This window comes from Notolabrus celidotus, chromosome 17 (assembly GCF_009762535.1).
Source record: "Notolabrus celidotus isolate fNotCel1 chromosome 17, fNotCel1.pri, whole genome shotgun sequence".
Lineage (NCBI taxonomy): Eukaryota > Metazoa > Chordata > Actinopteri > Labriformes > Labridae > Notolabrus > Notolabrus celidotus.
Genome location: NC_048288.1, coordinates 14,401,113 through 14,418,574, shown reverse-complemented (window position 1 = coordinate 14,418,574; position 17,462 = coordinate 14,401,113). Strand labels below are relative to the sequence as shown.

At 41.0% G+C, this 17,462-nt stretch overlaps 1 protein-coding gene across 1 annotated transcript in view; it reads right to left on the bottom strand.

Annotated features, from left to right (window-relative positions):
* The window catches only part of drd3 (dopamine receptor D3), a 28,881-nt gene extending 12,178 nt beyond the window's left edge, over positions 1-16,703 (bottom strand). Inside the window, 5 exon segments of the mRNA XM_034706583.1 lie at positions 218-411; positions 3,812-3,948; positions 5,589-5,701; positions 14,243-14,563; positions 16,467-16,703. Of these exon segments, the coding sequence (XP_034562474.1) occupies positions 218-411; positions 3,812-3,948; positions 5,589-5,701; positions 14,243-14,527 (729 nt within the window). The 5' untranslated portion in view covers positions 14,528-14,563; positions 16,467-16,703.
* Between the last annotated feature and the right edge of the window lie 759 nt (positions 16,704-17,462).

Here is a 17,462-nt window from a genome sequence, read left to right as displayed (position 1 = left end):
GTCAATAGTGTAAACAGTAAATAAGGTTCTTTATGAGTAAATCCATGCAGGTTGATGCCACAACGAGTTGACTTACTCATGACCTCTGAAGCATTAGTGACAAACCAATGCTTTATATAGTGAGCCTGTTTATAGAGTGGCACCATCGTGCAGTAAGACATGAAGCACATTAAAACAAAGCAAACAGAGGGAGACATGAGTATGATGTTTGTCTCACCACAGACGGAGGAGTCGAGCCCGGCTGCACCTTCCCGCTGACCTGGCCGAAGGTGATCCTCTTCCGCCTCATCCTGAGGAAGACGTAGATGCGGATGTAGACGAGGAGGGTGACGATAAACGGCAGGTAGAAGGACACCACGGAAGAGTAGATCACAAAGTCGGGATTGGAGATGGAGCACACCAGGGGGTCATCTACGTCAGAACAACATCATTACGTAAAACAGCCTCAAACTAAAAGGCTAACAGCGGGGACAGGGGATGTCATTTACAGTGGACCTCTGACCCTGCTGCTGCATGCTCAGTCATTTGAAATGACCTTGATTGGCTTGTCCTTTAATATAACCTGCATGCAAACTGAATTCCCCTCTGCTGTACACACACTCACACACTCCCAGCAGCTGAGTTGATTGATTCAGCTATAATTGAGCCATAAATCCAGCATCGTACACTGTTTGGCATAATAATAATAGAGAATAGATCAATTATTCAATCCCAATTTCAGAGTTAAATATCTATCAGATACGCTAATATTTCTGTAAATTGATGTTGGAAATAGAACGACAGAGGCCTTGACCACAGTTGTGACATGCATATTGCATGTCAGTGGAATGAAAACGGAGGTGATTTGCTTCTGCTTGAGTGTTGCTCTGGATCAATACCACATACCTCAATACACCTAGAGATGGAAACAGGGACAGACAGGTGTAATCTATTTCTAGCCACACTCCAAACCACCTTCAGTGTCTGCCTCCATATCATTAAACCTTTGTCCCTCCCATACACATAATTTGTCCTGTCAATGTCCCCTTTTCTGATTTATTCTTTTAAAGGATGATAAAGTGTCTCTTCTGGACCTGACATGAACCTATATGTGATCCTACCCATGCTAATGGCTGGTTGCATCCTCACAACACATTCCTGCAATCACCACCCATTGTTATTCATCAGCGTGAATGCTCTGAGCCAAATGCCTGTATCTCTGTGAGTAGCTTTGCATTGTGTGCCTTTAATGTTATTCATTGTGTTTGTGCAGCCATGCACATCCGTACTGATGGCTACAGAAATCAAATAACAGCTGGTGAAGCATCTGTTTTTCTGTCAGTCTTATAGTCGATTCGTCTTGTTCGTACATCAATATGATCAAATGTCAAAGATGTGATCAGCGGATTTGTTGTTGTATAGACCAGGTATAATCCCTCCTGTATTACTCAGAGTCATCAGAAACACCATGTTTTATACGTACTCTATCTTTGACATTTCTTTGTATTCTCAGAGAAGAATCCTTCTCAGATGTTAATCCTCTGTTTACTCAATTATTTCCATTTTAAGGGTTTTAAAGGGATTTTTCAAGGAAGTCTGAGTTAATTTATTTCTGTTTTACCTTTAATTTAATTTGAGTTTATTTGAATAGGACAATGCACATTAATCAACATTTCAACAGTATGCTTCTATGTAAATATGCTGGAGTTAGTACAATAGCTAAATTTCATCCGTAGTCCTAAGGCAGGTACTCACATGAAACATAAAACAACAAGCTTTAAAACTACAGGATGTCACAGTTAACGGGACACTACACGAACTGACTTACAAACAGATTTTACATACAAAACGTTTGAGACATTATAACAACAGGATGGTGAGGCCAAAGCCCCCGGGAACGGGCATCAAGTAAGAAAACAGATTATTCATGACTGGTTTGTTTTTAACCAACTGTTCTTTTAAAGGTACAGTAGTTCTCAAGCTCCCGAATGTGTGCTGGTAGTTTGTTCCAGGATTGTGTGCCTCTGACAGACACTACCATTTGGCTGAATTTGTTTTTTCGTCTTGGTACATCACATTCCCCTCTAGTTTGTGCTCTAGTGTTTATCATATTGTGTTTCTTTTTTATAAATTTGAGCAATGATGGAGGGGAGAGCCCATTTAAAACTTTAAAAACCAGACAGATGTCAGTGTAGGTTTGAAAATGTTCAATGTTTAAAATATTATCCTTCCTGACTATATTGCAATAATGGAAGTTGAGAGGTTTCCTGTCTTAAATTTTATGAAGCACTTCGCTAAAGAGTCAAACAACATGTTCGGCTCTAATTTTAATGAGCTTTGTCAAACATAGTTGACCTTAATATAATATTACAAAGAGCAACTCAAATGTTTAAGCCATCAGTTTCTCCACAATGTTGTCTTACAGACAAACATATCAATTGGCCATGTCTGTTTGTAAACTACATTACATAATGGCATCATGCATTGATTTAGAGTTATCCTTCTGCACGAGTCCTGGATATCAAAGTGCAAGTAAAAAAAAAACTTTGTAACTTTAGGACTTTGACTTTACTTACTGTGATGAAATTATTACATGTCAGTTAGATCGAGGCACATGACATATAAATTACATCACCTTATGTACCTTAAATTTAAATTGTGTTACATTGAGTTACATAAAGCTTTATTAGATTTTGTTAAGCTTTATTATGTTTGCGTAGTTACATTGTTAGTTCACGTTAAACTATGTTGAATTTAACTATGTAACATTAAGTTAGGCCATGTTACATAACGTTAAGTATGTATGTGACTTAATGTTAGGTTATGTAACATTATGTTAAGTTACATTTAGGGATACTCACTAATCATGCCACGTCACGTCAATGTTAAGTATGGCAGATTAGGTCATTTTATGTCATGTTAGTTTAATCAAATCAAATTAAATAAATCTATTGTGCTGAGACAAGTTACATGCCATGATGTTAGGTGTTGTGTTGTGTCGTCGTGTTTTGTCTTATCGTGTTGTATTACACAAAGAAAACTTTACTCTTGGTCACATAAATGAATTTGTATTTATAGCTGATGTTATATTTTTATTTTATTTTTATTTCGTATGTCTTATTCTTATGCCTTGTACAAAGAGAGCACAGTTTACCAAAGTCAAATTCCTTGTGTGTTCAAGCATATCTGGCCGATAAAGCTGGTTCTGATTCTGATTCTGATTCTGATTCTGAAATCAGTCTTTCCCAGTCATCAATCCAGACTTCTCAAACAGGACCCAACAGTTCCCAAAGAGTTACTTGATGAGTTTTTATTGGGATTGTTTCATCTGTTATTTTATGTTTTAGCGTGCCTTATCATGGGGTGTTTTGAAGATGTGATCGTTTCATATATTTCTGTGAGCACACACTTGTGTCTCCCACTTGGCTACTCTGACTGTAACATAAGACTGTTGCTACTGAAGAAGCTTTGATATATTTCAAACTTAAAATGCTCTCTTTGTGACTCAGACTCAGACAAAATGAAGTCCCAAATCTCATCATCAGTGGCTTCTTTCTTGGGCTCCCTAAAGTTCATGGCAGGGTCAGAGAGGACATCATCACACACTTTCAAAGGATGAGCAGTGCCGGACTTCTCTTGACAAGTTAAATGACAGCTGAACTGGTGAAGTGCACCTTTAAAGCACATCCTAACCTGCATTTCATGTCCCAGTGCTGACCCTGACACATCTACTAGACTATTGTTTGACACAGAATTTCAACCCCCCCCCACCACCACCTTTTCTACCATGCATCTAGACAGAAGGATGCATTTTGAATGTTGTTGACCTAACCTGTGGTGTTGAAACCAAACAACAGGGGACAGGAGACAGTGAAGGCCAGGACCCACACGGTGGCAATCATCACAAAAACTCTCTTCCTTGAGCGATGGGTGGTGTTGTACAAGACAGGCATCACCACTGCTGTGTACCTACAGAGACACACACACATTACTGTTTGTCCAGCTCTCAAATATGTTTCTGGGGATTGGAAGTGACATTTCAGGGGATAAAAGTGCTGACAAACAACAGGAAAAAAGCATTATTAAGGAGAAATAGAGACTCCATTAAAGGAATTAGGCTTAGGGATGCCAAGAAATACTCTGCTGGCAGAAAGTGGGTAACATAAAGACCACCAGTGGGGCAGCAAAACAAGCTTTTCTATTCAAAAACAATATGAGTATTCAGCAATAAACCCAGTGGGGCTTGATTTAAGAGTTAATCAGCATACTATATGCTGAGAGTGTATAATGAGTGCGGGAGAACAAGGTTCAGCAATGGCTCAGGAGAAGCAGCAATTATTCTGGACCCTGACCCGAAATGGATGTGATGTTATGTTGTTTGGAGCCAGATAACTGCCAGGACTGTTTATCTTCATCAGACTAATTACACAAGATCGTCTGTGGGCAAAACGCAGAGGCAAAACCCCAGAGCGCAGACGTACACTCAAAATACTCCCCCCTGATTTACCCCTCTGCAGTGCTGCTGTGAGGCTGAATAAAAGCAAAGAAGAAGAAATGCTTTTTAATATATAAATAGACAAGGTTTATTGATCAAGTTAAACGAAAAAATGCCTCATCAGATATTAGTACATATAGCATGACCTTTTTCAGTAAATCCTACAAATATGCACTTCATATTTATGGTGTGTTTGTTTTATAGAAGTGTGTTTTTCTGGAAGTGTGTACCTGCTGCAACAAAAAGAGTAACGTCATCGGCTCCACAGCGAAAAAACAAGCTGAAACTCAGAGCTCCATGAAGGTGACGGGAAGCTGTACACCTCTCTGTTGGTTCATCTCTACAGGCAGCTTCTTGTCATTTTGTAATTCAATGTATTGCTATCTAAAGATATGTTGGACCACCTTATTGGAAAATCCTCAATATATTTTAACTAATAATATGACCAAAACACGTGCTGTGACCTGGGAAATGTAGCTTTGAACATGACCAAATATTTTTGACAGAAGCGTCCATCACAGTTCTGCAAAGATTGTCAAAGAGCAGGGAGAGTGCTCCGTGCACTTTGTTCAGATACATCCTCAGGACGTCTCCAGTCTGTATGCATTACTTAATTCATCCATATTGTTGAACTCTTGTTGCCTGAGGGATTGTAAGTTCAAAGACTCCAGAGGGCTATTAAATATTGAGTGCGATACAAGGAACAAGAAGAAAAAAATATGCAAATAAATAATGCAAATACTGGATATGTACAGTAAAGGTTTAAACTCACTCACTGCACAGGATGTTCAGTGTTGTTGCAAACAAATGCACTTAGTTGAAACAAGTCTGAACCCAGAACACTAAATAAAAGCCATACAGTGTGCACATATGTGCGCACAATATCCCTTCATCCCTTCATTCCTCTCTGATGCACACAGATTTATCCACATGATATGTAAAATCGTGTCTCTCTGGGAAGTTTTGAAATATCTATGAGGTAAGCTGAAGGATAAAGTGACACCTGGAGATACAGCAACCTCTCATTTATACTGGAGATGTCATTGCCACATCTGTGTATGCACCCAGAGGGTTAACACACACACACTCCTACACACAAACAAGGCATACTCACCTGTCAATGCTGATAGCACACAGGTTGAGGATACTGGCGGTGCACATCATCACATCCAGCGTGACAAAGATGTTACAGTAGAGCCGGCTGAAAAGCCAGGCACCGCCGACCACCTGCACAGGACAGACAGGAAGATTAACAACACAGGTTTCTGCTCACCATGTAGTGTGACGCACCTGTGTGAAGCACATATGACCACACGTGACAGTACAAAGGAAAGGGGGAATCTGTTTTCACTGATACAACTTGACGTTATCACCATATTTATACAGTAGACATCTTTCTCTGACATATTGCTGGTATGTTTTTTTATTACTTAGATAAGCCTGTTAAAGCCTTTAGATCTCACCATGTGACATTTCACAAAACGTTCGTGTTAGCCTTCGTCTTTATAGCATCTTAGCTGGAAAGTGGTTTTGCAATAGCATTACATTTGATAGCTTTGTACAGTACAATAAAAACAATAAAACATTCCCTGTTAATTAAATGCAATAAAGTAGATCTCCAGTATAAGCTGTTGATTAGTGGTTACCTTATGAAATATGTTGCTTTTAAAACGCCTTTCCTCTTGAATCATATAACATTTCATAATGTAATGTTAGCATTCAGCTCATCCTAGCTAACAATCATTTTAGTGAGTAACTGGCTAAATGCTAACATTAGCTGTTGCATGATGATATCAAACATGTAGTAACAGCCTATGGATGCCCTCTTATTTGTAACTCTTTACTGTTGCGTCTTAAAACAAGCGGCAACTTCTGGTCTCAAACTATGAAGCCCATGTGGAAGTGTTATAAACTGCAGTTCATCGAGAATCCACTTGAGGCTGGCTGCAGAAACACCAGAAACCACATACACACCAATTCAAAAAAGACAATCTTTGCAGCATTAATAAACATGTTTACAGCCTGGCTAAAAAAACGGCTTGGCTCTACATAGCTAATCTCTCTATCGGCACACACTGTACGGGGGTGAATTTTTTTCTAACGCGACAGTTCAGAAGATATTAAAATTTCAAGTTTTTGCCCAATTAAGGAAATGACAGTCGGGAACACATAGCTGTTGGCTAGGAGACTCAAACTCTGCCTCTTTATGTCACACTATGCCTGATTGAGTTCCTTATTTCCAATATGGCTGCCACTGACGATTGGCTTCAAAACAGCGCTCAGGAACAGATGGGTGACGTCACGGATACTACATCCAGTATTTACACAGTCTATGGTCTTGAAATGTTGTAATGATAATGATTGGTTAGTTTTCCTTTGATGATTCAAACTGGACACAGCAGAGCTACACTGTGACAGCTTTAAAGTTTCCCATCCGAGTATACGGCACAGCAAAACTGTTTTAATGTGGTCAGTGATGCATTGACTTGATGCCAATAAGAGTAGGGATTTTAATTCAACTTCTATAAATAAGTATTTCTTTCTTTTTTTAAAGTTTTTTTGGGGGGGGCATTTTTGCCTTTATGACAGGATAGCTGAAGAGAGACAGGAAACATGGGGAGCAGAGAGTGGGGGAAGACATGCAGCACAAGGTCGCGGCCGGGAATCAAACCGGCAACCTCAGCAACGAGGGCTAAAGCCTCTGTATGTGGGGCGCTTAGACCACTAGGCCCCCAGCGTCTGAAGCTAACAAAATTTCACAGCTCTCGCCCTCAGATCACATGCTGCTGGTGATGAAGCGTGGGCACTCTCTGATGATCCCTGTAAGGAGGGAGAATCCAAGAGCCTGGCAAACAGAGGATTTTTTCATCTTCAGGGAGTTTCCACTTCCCATAGAGACGTGTACCCTATCCAAACCAATAACACCCCCTCCACACCCTCCTCAGGAAGAGTCCTGCTCAGACCGGCAGGCTTTCACTTAGGCTCCGTAAAGCCTGCTAATAACTGTCTGACAAAGATGAATGGGACCCAAGCTCCATCACCCGAATGCTAAATCTCTTAGATGGAAACAGACGTGTACCTATACAGAGAGGCAGCAGGTACACATGGGAATACGCACACACAGGCACACGGGCATGTACAAAGATGAAAACAGACAGCAGTCTCACTTACAAAGACCAAAGATGTCTCTTAAATTTACCCTTTTGTTTTCGTTAGTTGACTACAGAAGGTTCACTGCTAATGTTCTTTCTACAGTTTTAGCTTAAAGGGAAAACTTCACAACAGCTCGCTGTCATGCAATCCTTTCATTTATCTTTTTATTACAAATTTTCATCATAAAGACCGGATCGACTAAAGTCCCTCTGAGCTTGTGAACACAAGTGACTCTGATCTTTAATATGGTCATAAAACAGACCAGCTGATGTCTTAGTCGTATTATTATTACCATTAGTGTTGACAAAAACTAGAGTTTAAATGTTATGGGTATTATGGGAAGTGAGTGAAACCCGCTTGACCCTTACTAACAGTTTGAACTTATTCAAGACTCCAGATTATTTTCTAAACTGGTTTATTTTAGAGTATTACCATCAGATAAATATCAAATTAATTACATTCAATGGAGCATGCGCAGTGCTAATGAGTATGTATACTCAAACGCATGATTTATTTGCTGCTGGTACATAACTCGGTCATTTATTATGCACAATGAGAGCAAGCTGGAAAACATGATATGAAGCTAATTGCTGGTGGAAGGATCTTAAATCGAAACAAAGCTTTGTCTGTATTAACTGCAGTTAGTGTATGCCTCAAATAAAGTGTATACTGTACTATACATTTTTAATATGGACATTTGATCACAGCAGCCATTTACAGAAAGATAAAGCTATTTCTGCCTCTGCAGCATCAATCTTCTTTTTAATCTCTCCCGGAAATCCTCCTACTTTAAGAAGCTCATTAGCTCCATAAAACAAAGTCCCTTTGATTTCAATCCTAAACAAAATTCATCACAAGCTAACTTAAAGAGCAGAGGGAGGAGAATGTACCCTCACCATTGCATGATGTGACTATCATCATTATAATCCGTGTGAGAACATGCGGTGCCCCTCAGGATGGAAATAACACAAATGCATGCAGTACGTAGGGAATATACATGTCTTTGTACTCAGATGCAGCCCACACACAGAAAGACTGAACATATGTATGTTTGTGATGAACAGTGTGTGCACAGTGGGAATATGATGCAGATTTAATGGGGCTCTGCAGACATTTCATATTGACTGTTTGAAAATATGGCGTCAATTCATTCAGCCCATTAAAGGAGCTAAATGTCATATAAAAAAAACGCAGGGGGGGAAATGTGAAGACTCTGTCACAGAAGATGGAGTATGGAGTGTTCCCTTTGCTTTTCATGAAGTCAAAATCAGCACATTTTATCCTCAACTATTTTTTAAACTACTGACTAAATTGTCTGTGCTTATACTAATACTTTCCTTCAGCTCTCACTCTAATAACTACAATAAGGACGGAGAAGTGACCTCACTAAAAACTGGACCACTTTTGCCCCAGTGCCGTTTCAGACGTCAGCGATTAGCATCATCATCTTTTTGGCAGACTGTACCTTTAACAGTGTTTTGCTACACAGTAAGGAAAGCATACATTAGCTAACTGAGAATAATGTCAGCTACTGCAGCGTTAGCTTGCAAACAATTTTGGCCTTTGACTGTGATACGTTGAAATATTTCACAGACATGTTAGTGAGGTAGTGTTTACATTTAGGCCAATCGGCGGGGCAGCCATATTGCTGTTGTCGAGTGGTTGTGACTTAAAGAGGCGGGTTTGAGCCTCCTAGCCAACAGCTACAGTGTTCCCGCAGGCAGCTGTGCCTCTCATTGGAAGACTCGTAATGTCATTATCTTCGAAATTGCCGCATTAGAAAAAAATGTACCTCCCTCCCAGTGTGTGCCAATTGAGAAATGAGCTATCCAGACTAGGGATGTACATTTTAAGTATTTTCCGTGATTGATTTTTGGAAATGTTAACGATCAATTATCGATTAATTGATAAAAAAAACATTATTATTCTTAAGTCAAAAACAATGCCAAATAGGTTGTTTTCCCCCTAAATTGGATTTTTTACAGCAACAAAATGCATCTGACTGACGGGATTGAAAACGGGCACATGTTTGACACGCAGAATATCAACGATCAGGCTCATTAAAATATTCTCCGCGGACATAATCTTATAAAGTGAAGGCTCATAATACTAACAGAACAGTACTTCAGACTCACAGTGTCCAGTTTTCTGTCTACTCGTTCTTATTGAGAAAAATAAACATGTGTTTTCGGTCAGGTGTCAGCCGGGAGCGCAACCGGGTCATAATCAGTCCCGCTGCAGAAAAGCTCAGACGGCTCTGATGTTGCTGGTCTGTAAACGTAGCGTACCAGAATTTCCCACCTGTTGTTGCCTTCGTATCCAAAGGTGGAAATATCCTGTTTAAAGCTGTCAACCTTTGTGTCCGTGTTGTTGTTGGCAGCAGTTTTGTATTGATCCTCTTTTAAAAAGCGCACAGGGAGACCTGACGCACAGCAGCAGCCGCCAGCTGAGCGTCTCCGCTGTGCGCAACACCTTTAACAGCTGATTCACATCGAAACATGCTTTAAACTTAAAACACCTCTCTGATAGATGAGTGTAATATGAGACCACATGATGTTTGTTCCACGTGACGGAAAATTGATAACAAAAATGTGTGTTTCAAGTAATTTCTTAACAATCAATTAATCGATAATCGATTAATTGTGGTCATCCCTAATCCAGACTACACTCGTCTTTTGTACCAGGCTGTAAACATGTTTATTTCTGCTGTAAAGATCGGCTTTTTTGAATTGGTGTGAATGTGACTTCAGGTACTTCCAGAGCCAGCTTCAAGCGGATCCTTGATGAACTGCAGTTTTTGACACTTCCGCATTGGACTCATATTTTCAGACCGGAGGTTGCAGCTTGCACCGATTCTGATGTTTAAAATAACCTTGAGCTGATTCTGATGTTTTATTCATGAGTAATTCTTCATGTCTGTTTTTAAATGAACTGAGATTTGACATATTGAATTATTATTTCTTTTATGTTATATTTTTAGGAACTTTTACACCCTTATTTATAGAAGAGAGGACAGTGGATAGAGTAGGAAACTGGGAGAGATATATGGACATGCAATTTAACCATTGGGCTAATTCTCAGAGATGGTGAAATACTCCAATCCATATTTTCTTCCATGTATGATCATGAAAGCAAATCTCAGTTTGTCCAACAGGTGACTTCTTCAGCCCAATAAAACCTCTCCTCTTGCGAGTGCAAGCACAATTTGGAAATGTGTCAGCGCTTCATTTAGCTGTCAGAGGACCCATTTGTTTTTGCTCAATTAGTGGACAGGCACATTCTTCCGCCTCCAGTGAACTGATCAGCTAATCGGGTCCATGCAGACAAGCCACTGATATATTCGGTAATTTTGATATTTGTCATCATTTAAGCACTAAATGGCTAAAACCGGCTAAGGCTACCCACAGACAGTCAGACTTCACCTTCAACAGCTAACACAGATCCTCTGAGGCTAATACACTTACAAGAATCTCATACAACCTCACTTCAAAAACAAACAATCCCCTTAAACCCATGTCCATACTAATCAACCTTAAATCAGCATACAAATGAAAAGATGACAGTCAGTTAGATTTTGTGTGTTTATAAGTTTTTTTATACCAGAAACAAAATACAACATTAAACCAACAGCTGAGCTTCACCGTGTGGACTAAAGCACCATGAGTGTGACATCCCAGATAAAATTCCACTGTGTGAATATACTGTATATGGTCAGTGGTCATGTTTCTGTAATGTAAAATGTAGATTAGCTGAAGCAGAATCACATCACTCAGGATGAGTTCAGGAAAGTAAGCACTCACTCACTGCTGCTGCCAATAGAACAACTTCCTGCAGCACAACTCATTAAGTACATCCTGATCCTCTGCACCATCCTGGGGGAAGAGGGCTTGCTCAAAGGCACATGATTAGTAAATGCTTTGGTCACACCAAACTATTCCTTCTTCCTCAGATGAAAGTTTTCATGGTGCTGGTATTCAACGTGTCACTCCTGGGATTGGGTGTTTTTCATGTTTCTTCAGCCTTATATGAGCTATTTACTGACCTTTGCATTCCTACTAAATTAATGAATATAATGATTTTCTCATTACTGCCTCTTGATGACCCTTTCCTTGTAGGGGGTCTCCCTTGGCCCTTGAAATTAAAATTATAGCACATACTTTTACAGCATGACTGCATCCTGTTGTGATTTCCATCTACATCAATTTACCTTCATAGGACACAATCATCTTTAATCTGTCTGCTCCTGCTCACTGAGTGCGTTCACTGTTTTAATCTGCTTGGCCTGATGTTGAATCTTCTGCGTGCTGTGAAAAAAGGCTCTGCTGACAGTAAGCAAACTTTGTGCAGCAGGGTGACTGCTTGGTAAACATAGCTGGACTTCAACCACATGATTTTAGACCTCATGTATACACACAACCCCGTCCTTGAGCAATGCTGTCCGTACCCCCAGATTCAAGGATGCTATCCCCACATCGGCCAGCCTCTGCCTTTGATTGCTTTTACAAACAGGACGCCCCTTTGCTGAATTTTTTCCGAATGCACTGTTACTTTGATGAAAAGTGGAAGCCTGAGGGTTATGTGTGCTTGTACTGTTAATGTAGTTACTGAACAGCATGTCACCCAAAGATAGAGGCTGAGCAAATTAACAATTAGCAATCAAGCTATGTTACACAATTGAGTAATCTGTGAGGCTCAAATTAAAATTAACGACAACCACACAAAAAAGTGTTATGCTGCCTCACAGGTTTGATAAAAAAATCAAATCACAAGTTTGAAGCTGCTTCCTCAGAATTTGAAGCTCAGCCAATTACCCGAGCACATTAAGTCATTAATTTTAATTTATATTCAACATGTCCTGTAGCAATTATGTATACTCCACATGAATAGTGAAACACCATCTAAAATACCTTTAATCATCATTATCACCTCCTATCACCCACACAGTTGTCCCTATCTAATAAGCTCCAAATGACCCTCATCCTTCTTTCAGACTGCTGCTCCTTTTTTTTTTTGTTCCCTAAGTCCACCACAAAACATTCAGCTCTGTATTCTGAACTCTTTGGTCCCCTGTTCACTGCAAAGCATCTGTACTTCTGCTGCACTTTCCCTACTTCTGCACTCTCCGCTGTAGATCAGCGATATCCATCCAGAGTCCCCACAGGGAGTACTTGCAGTGTCCAGGGGGACGGATGACTCGTTCAGCAGAGACAAACGTACCATGTTAAACAGAGCCATGCTTTACAAAACAGTGAGCAGACAAGCAGAGGAATCAGCGTAGCTTTTAGAGGTTTGATAGAGTAACCTTGAAGTCAGAGGTTAACAGTAGAACAGACTAGCTGTTGTAACCCCCTGACAAAAGAATGAGCTAAGATGATATCAAACTGAGTACATGGTCAGCAAAACATAACTGGACTACCATTACCATCATTTTAAAGATACTTTCAGGCTTCAATGTTTCTGTGTTTTTTTACTTTTGTATCGCTTGCTTTTCCGCTAAGTTGAAGCCATAGACTGTATAAAACACGGAAGTAATCTCTGTGACGTCACTCATTTGTTTAAGAAGCAAAGCTTTGAAGCCTATCATTGGCAGTTGCCGGATTGGATATGCTGATTCAACCTAACTTTGGGTCAACCTAGTATGTCTCAAATATGTGAGGGAGGCACTGAGCCTTCTAACCAACAGCTAGTGTGCCACCTGTCAGTCAAGTCAGCAAAGATTGGCTTTTTGAATGGGTGTGTTTGTGGTTTCTGGTGCTTCCCAAGCGGCAACCTCCGGTCTAAAAATATGAGTCCGATGCTGAAGTGCTAAAAACTGCAGTTCATCGAGGATCCGCTTGAGGCTGGCTCCGGAAGTACCGGAAGTCACATACACATGAATGGGAAAAAGCCGATCTTTACAGCAGAAATAAACATGTTTAGAGCCTGGTACAAAAGACGAGTGTAGTCTGGATAGCTCATTTCTCGATCGGCTCTCACTGTGAGGGGGGTGAATTTTTTTCTAACGCGGCAATTTCGAAGATATTGAGATTACGAGTCTTCTAATGAGAGGCACAGCTGACTGCAGGAACACTGCAGCTGTTGGCTAGGAGGCTCAATCTCCGCCTCTTTTCGTCACACTGGCTCCACAGCAGCAATATGGCTGCAGCCGACCATTGGGCTCAAAACAGCTCTTCAGAAACAGGTGGGTGACGTCACGGATACTACATCCATATTTTACACAGTCTATGGTGCTTCCTGAGCCAGCCTCAAGTGGACAATGGAGGAACTGCAGTTTTAAAACATGTACATCAGCTTCATTTCTCACGGCCGAAGTTTGCTTAAAGTACTAAGTGAAGTTTGAAATAGTTAGCTAATGGATGATTAGATTAACAGTTAGCTTATTGGAACAAATCATTTGAAACTGTAAGCTAACAGTGGATCACATCCCTGACCAACCAACCTTACACTGACTTAAAGAATGCACACAGAGGTGCGTAAGGTGTTACTAAACGTCCAGTTCGAAATAAACTGTGCAGAAATTAAATGTTTCACCCACAGACCAGACAGAAACACAACTGGGCAATAAAATCAACCAATGCTTAGACAGAGATAATAAAGACACCCTGACCCACTCACCTCCAGGTACACAGCCCAGGGCATGACCAGTGAGGCCACCAGCAGGTCGGCCACAGCCAGGCTGACCACCAGGTAGTTTGTGGTGGTTTGGAGGGAACGCTCCCTCAGCACAGCCATACACACCAGCACGTTTCCAAACACGATGGCCAGGATGAGCAGCGAGTACAGCATGGCGTAGTAGTTACGCTCATCCTCGCTTGATGCGTCCGAACTCTCATTCCTCTCATCCCATCCCAGGCGATCTGATTCGTTCCAGAGCTGCTCTGTGCTGCTGAACATCGCCATGCCCCGCTGACATGGGAGGTGAGATGTTTGGCAGTCCTGAGAAAAAGTAGAGTTTGGTGTTAAACCCCTCATTCTGGTTTTCTGGATTCAAACACAGACATTACCTTATATCTCATTACACATATGAAAGAAGAAATTAGCTGTTCAATGATGATGGGGGGGAGATCGTTTCAGTTCAGAAGCCTGCTGGGAAACAACACCTGCTCATAAATGCATTCCAGCAGTATTCTTTGCTGTACATCACTTATGTTTGCTGTGCAGGACTTGCTGTGTAAAAGTGTTTTCTTTTCCCTGCTGAGTGAGGAGTGTAAGCACATATTGATGCCTCCTTGGGGGTGCGGCTCTCTGGCTCCTGTATGGACATTCAGCTCTGTAAGGACTCAGCAGAAATTCATGCTCTTAAGAGCAAACTTCGTCTACAGTGTAATGTATTTATGATTACTCCAGTCTGTCTTTGACATGTCTTCCTGTCCATCCTGTAACTAGCTTTCACACATACCTAACAGAAGCAGAAACTAGAAAAAAATTAACTTGGTGAGTTTAATGAGGGGCTGGCGTCGTGCCTTGTGCAGTCAGTGAGGTTAGATCATCAGGGAGGAGTAATAAGTCAGTGCTGCCTGCCACACTGAGAGGTCCGGTTGGCTCTGGTCCCAGACTCTACATCTATAGACTCCATCCTTCCTCTCATTACTCCTGATCCTCCCTCTCTGGATCCACTCCAACAGTGCTGTGATGATTCTCACACCTGTGCCGAGATGTTATAGAAACTGATCCATCTAATCAACCCCCCCTCACCCGCCTCTTTCTGTGACAGAACTAGGGGAAAAAGAGACTGCGAAACATTTTTAGACCTGGCTCAAGCCCAGGAGCCTTTTAAAGATTTGCTCGGTCTATAATTCCCCCTCAGCTCCTCCTCGGTGGCTCCAGTATCATATGATTCTCCTCAGGAGAATCTGAAGAAGCAAAGCAACACCAGCCACCAATACCAATCACCTTGAAGTCTCCTAACCAGAGTTTAACTCTGAGTTTGTTCAAAAGAATGTGTGAGAGATAGGACACAAAGACTACAAATCATAAAACCACATATATACACACACACACACACACACACACACACACACACACACACACACACACACACACACACACACACACACACACAGATTCATACATTCACATACATTATTAATCCTGGGGCACTGGTTATGTGATACAAGGTTGCAAAGTGCTCCAGTGCATGATCTACTTACACTTGAAAGATCAAGTGCTAATTGAAGCTGATTTCCAGCTTCACTGTTATGTGCTCTGAACCTCCCTCCCATGGTAAACACCACCTCAGTGTCAGTGTGCACGAATCAGCACAAGTGTCTATGAAGGAGGCATTCATGGGCACTTAAATGCATGCACACATACAGGCATATTTAGTGTTTTGTCTCCTGTACCAGTATGCTCTACACAGACTGTACAGTAAAGGAAGGTTGGGATGTTACTTTATTTAACTGCATGAGACAGCTTAGTTATCTGCGGATTAATAATGCATGTATTTTATTTTAATTAACTGGGGTCATGCAGCAGGAAACCTCATCACAAGCAACTTTTTCCTCACAGATTTATCATAGCTGCAAAGGAATCTTCATTCATATCTCGATCGTAAAATCAAATTAAACCCTGTGCTACCGCATCTTATCGCTTCTCTCAATCACGCTACGAGATACATTGGGGTCAAATCATAATGTTGTTACACAGAGGATGAGTCAAAATAATTTCCTCATGTCTTCACCTGTCTGAGCACATGAAAAAAACACAATTTAACACAAAGCAGCAGATAAGAACTCAATCTTACGCGCAAAAACTGAAGCAAAAGCAGGGAAAAAAAACCCCAGAAGGGAGTTAGTTTATGCTTTAGTTAGTTTCCCCCAATTTGAGAAGATTTGCATACCTCTTACTGTGTTTCAAGGAAGAATGCATCAGATGTCACCCAGGAAAAGCATCATCCTGTGCAGAGTTTAAAGTTATCCGGTCATCGCGTCCAGCGCAGTAAGAGGAGGGGAGCGCTTGGTGCCATTGCGCACAGGCGAATGTGACAGTGGGAAGCTCTCACAGGCTCAGTGAACAAACCAGCTCCGCTCTTACTCACTTCATTTACCTCCCCACGGCATTGTCGCTCTGTGACTGCCGCTGAAAAAAAAACAGAAGGAAGAAGAAGAAGCGCGCGCTGATTTTCTTCTACGCTATGATTTTGCATGTCCAAAAGCAGAGGGTGAGCGTGCGTAGAGAAGACGTCAGGTGTCCTCCTCCTTTCATTGATGAAGGTGACTTTTAAGTTTCTTCAATATTTTGCATCTCACACTTTTCCATCAATATCCAGCTGTGATAATGCCACAGTTTATTATACAAGCTTGAGTTGTGTAACATCCTCTGCCCCACGGCTATATTCATCCGCATGACCCTGAACCATGTCTGGGTCGTGTTTCGCTGCAAGTGACATTCGCATAAATATAGTCCATTGTTGGCCTCTTAATGCATCCAGATGAGATGACCAGTAAGTCCTTGACAGTGTATTTAGGTCACTCATAAACTGACACACTTTTGTTACTCTTGCACCTTTGGGTCCCTTCATCCACCAGATAAAAAAAAAGTAGTGCAGATAGTAGGGCTTGTATTTCCCCTTCCCGTTGTGCTTTGTTCTGCTGTCTTTGACATTTTTTAAGATAAGTTTAATAAACACTGCAGGAGAGGCCAATACCAAACAAATGAGATTGTGTTCAAGCCAGTGTGAAGGAGGAGAGATGTTTTTTTTCACCATAAATCTGCTTCAACTGAAGAAAAGTCCAATTATATTTAAACAGAATAAATCCAGCAGACCTCCTGTGGAACTTATGAATGTCTTTTTAATGGCCAAGTCTGTTGGAAGGTAAAAGAAGATCACACACAC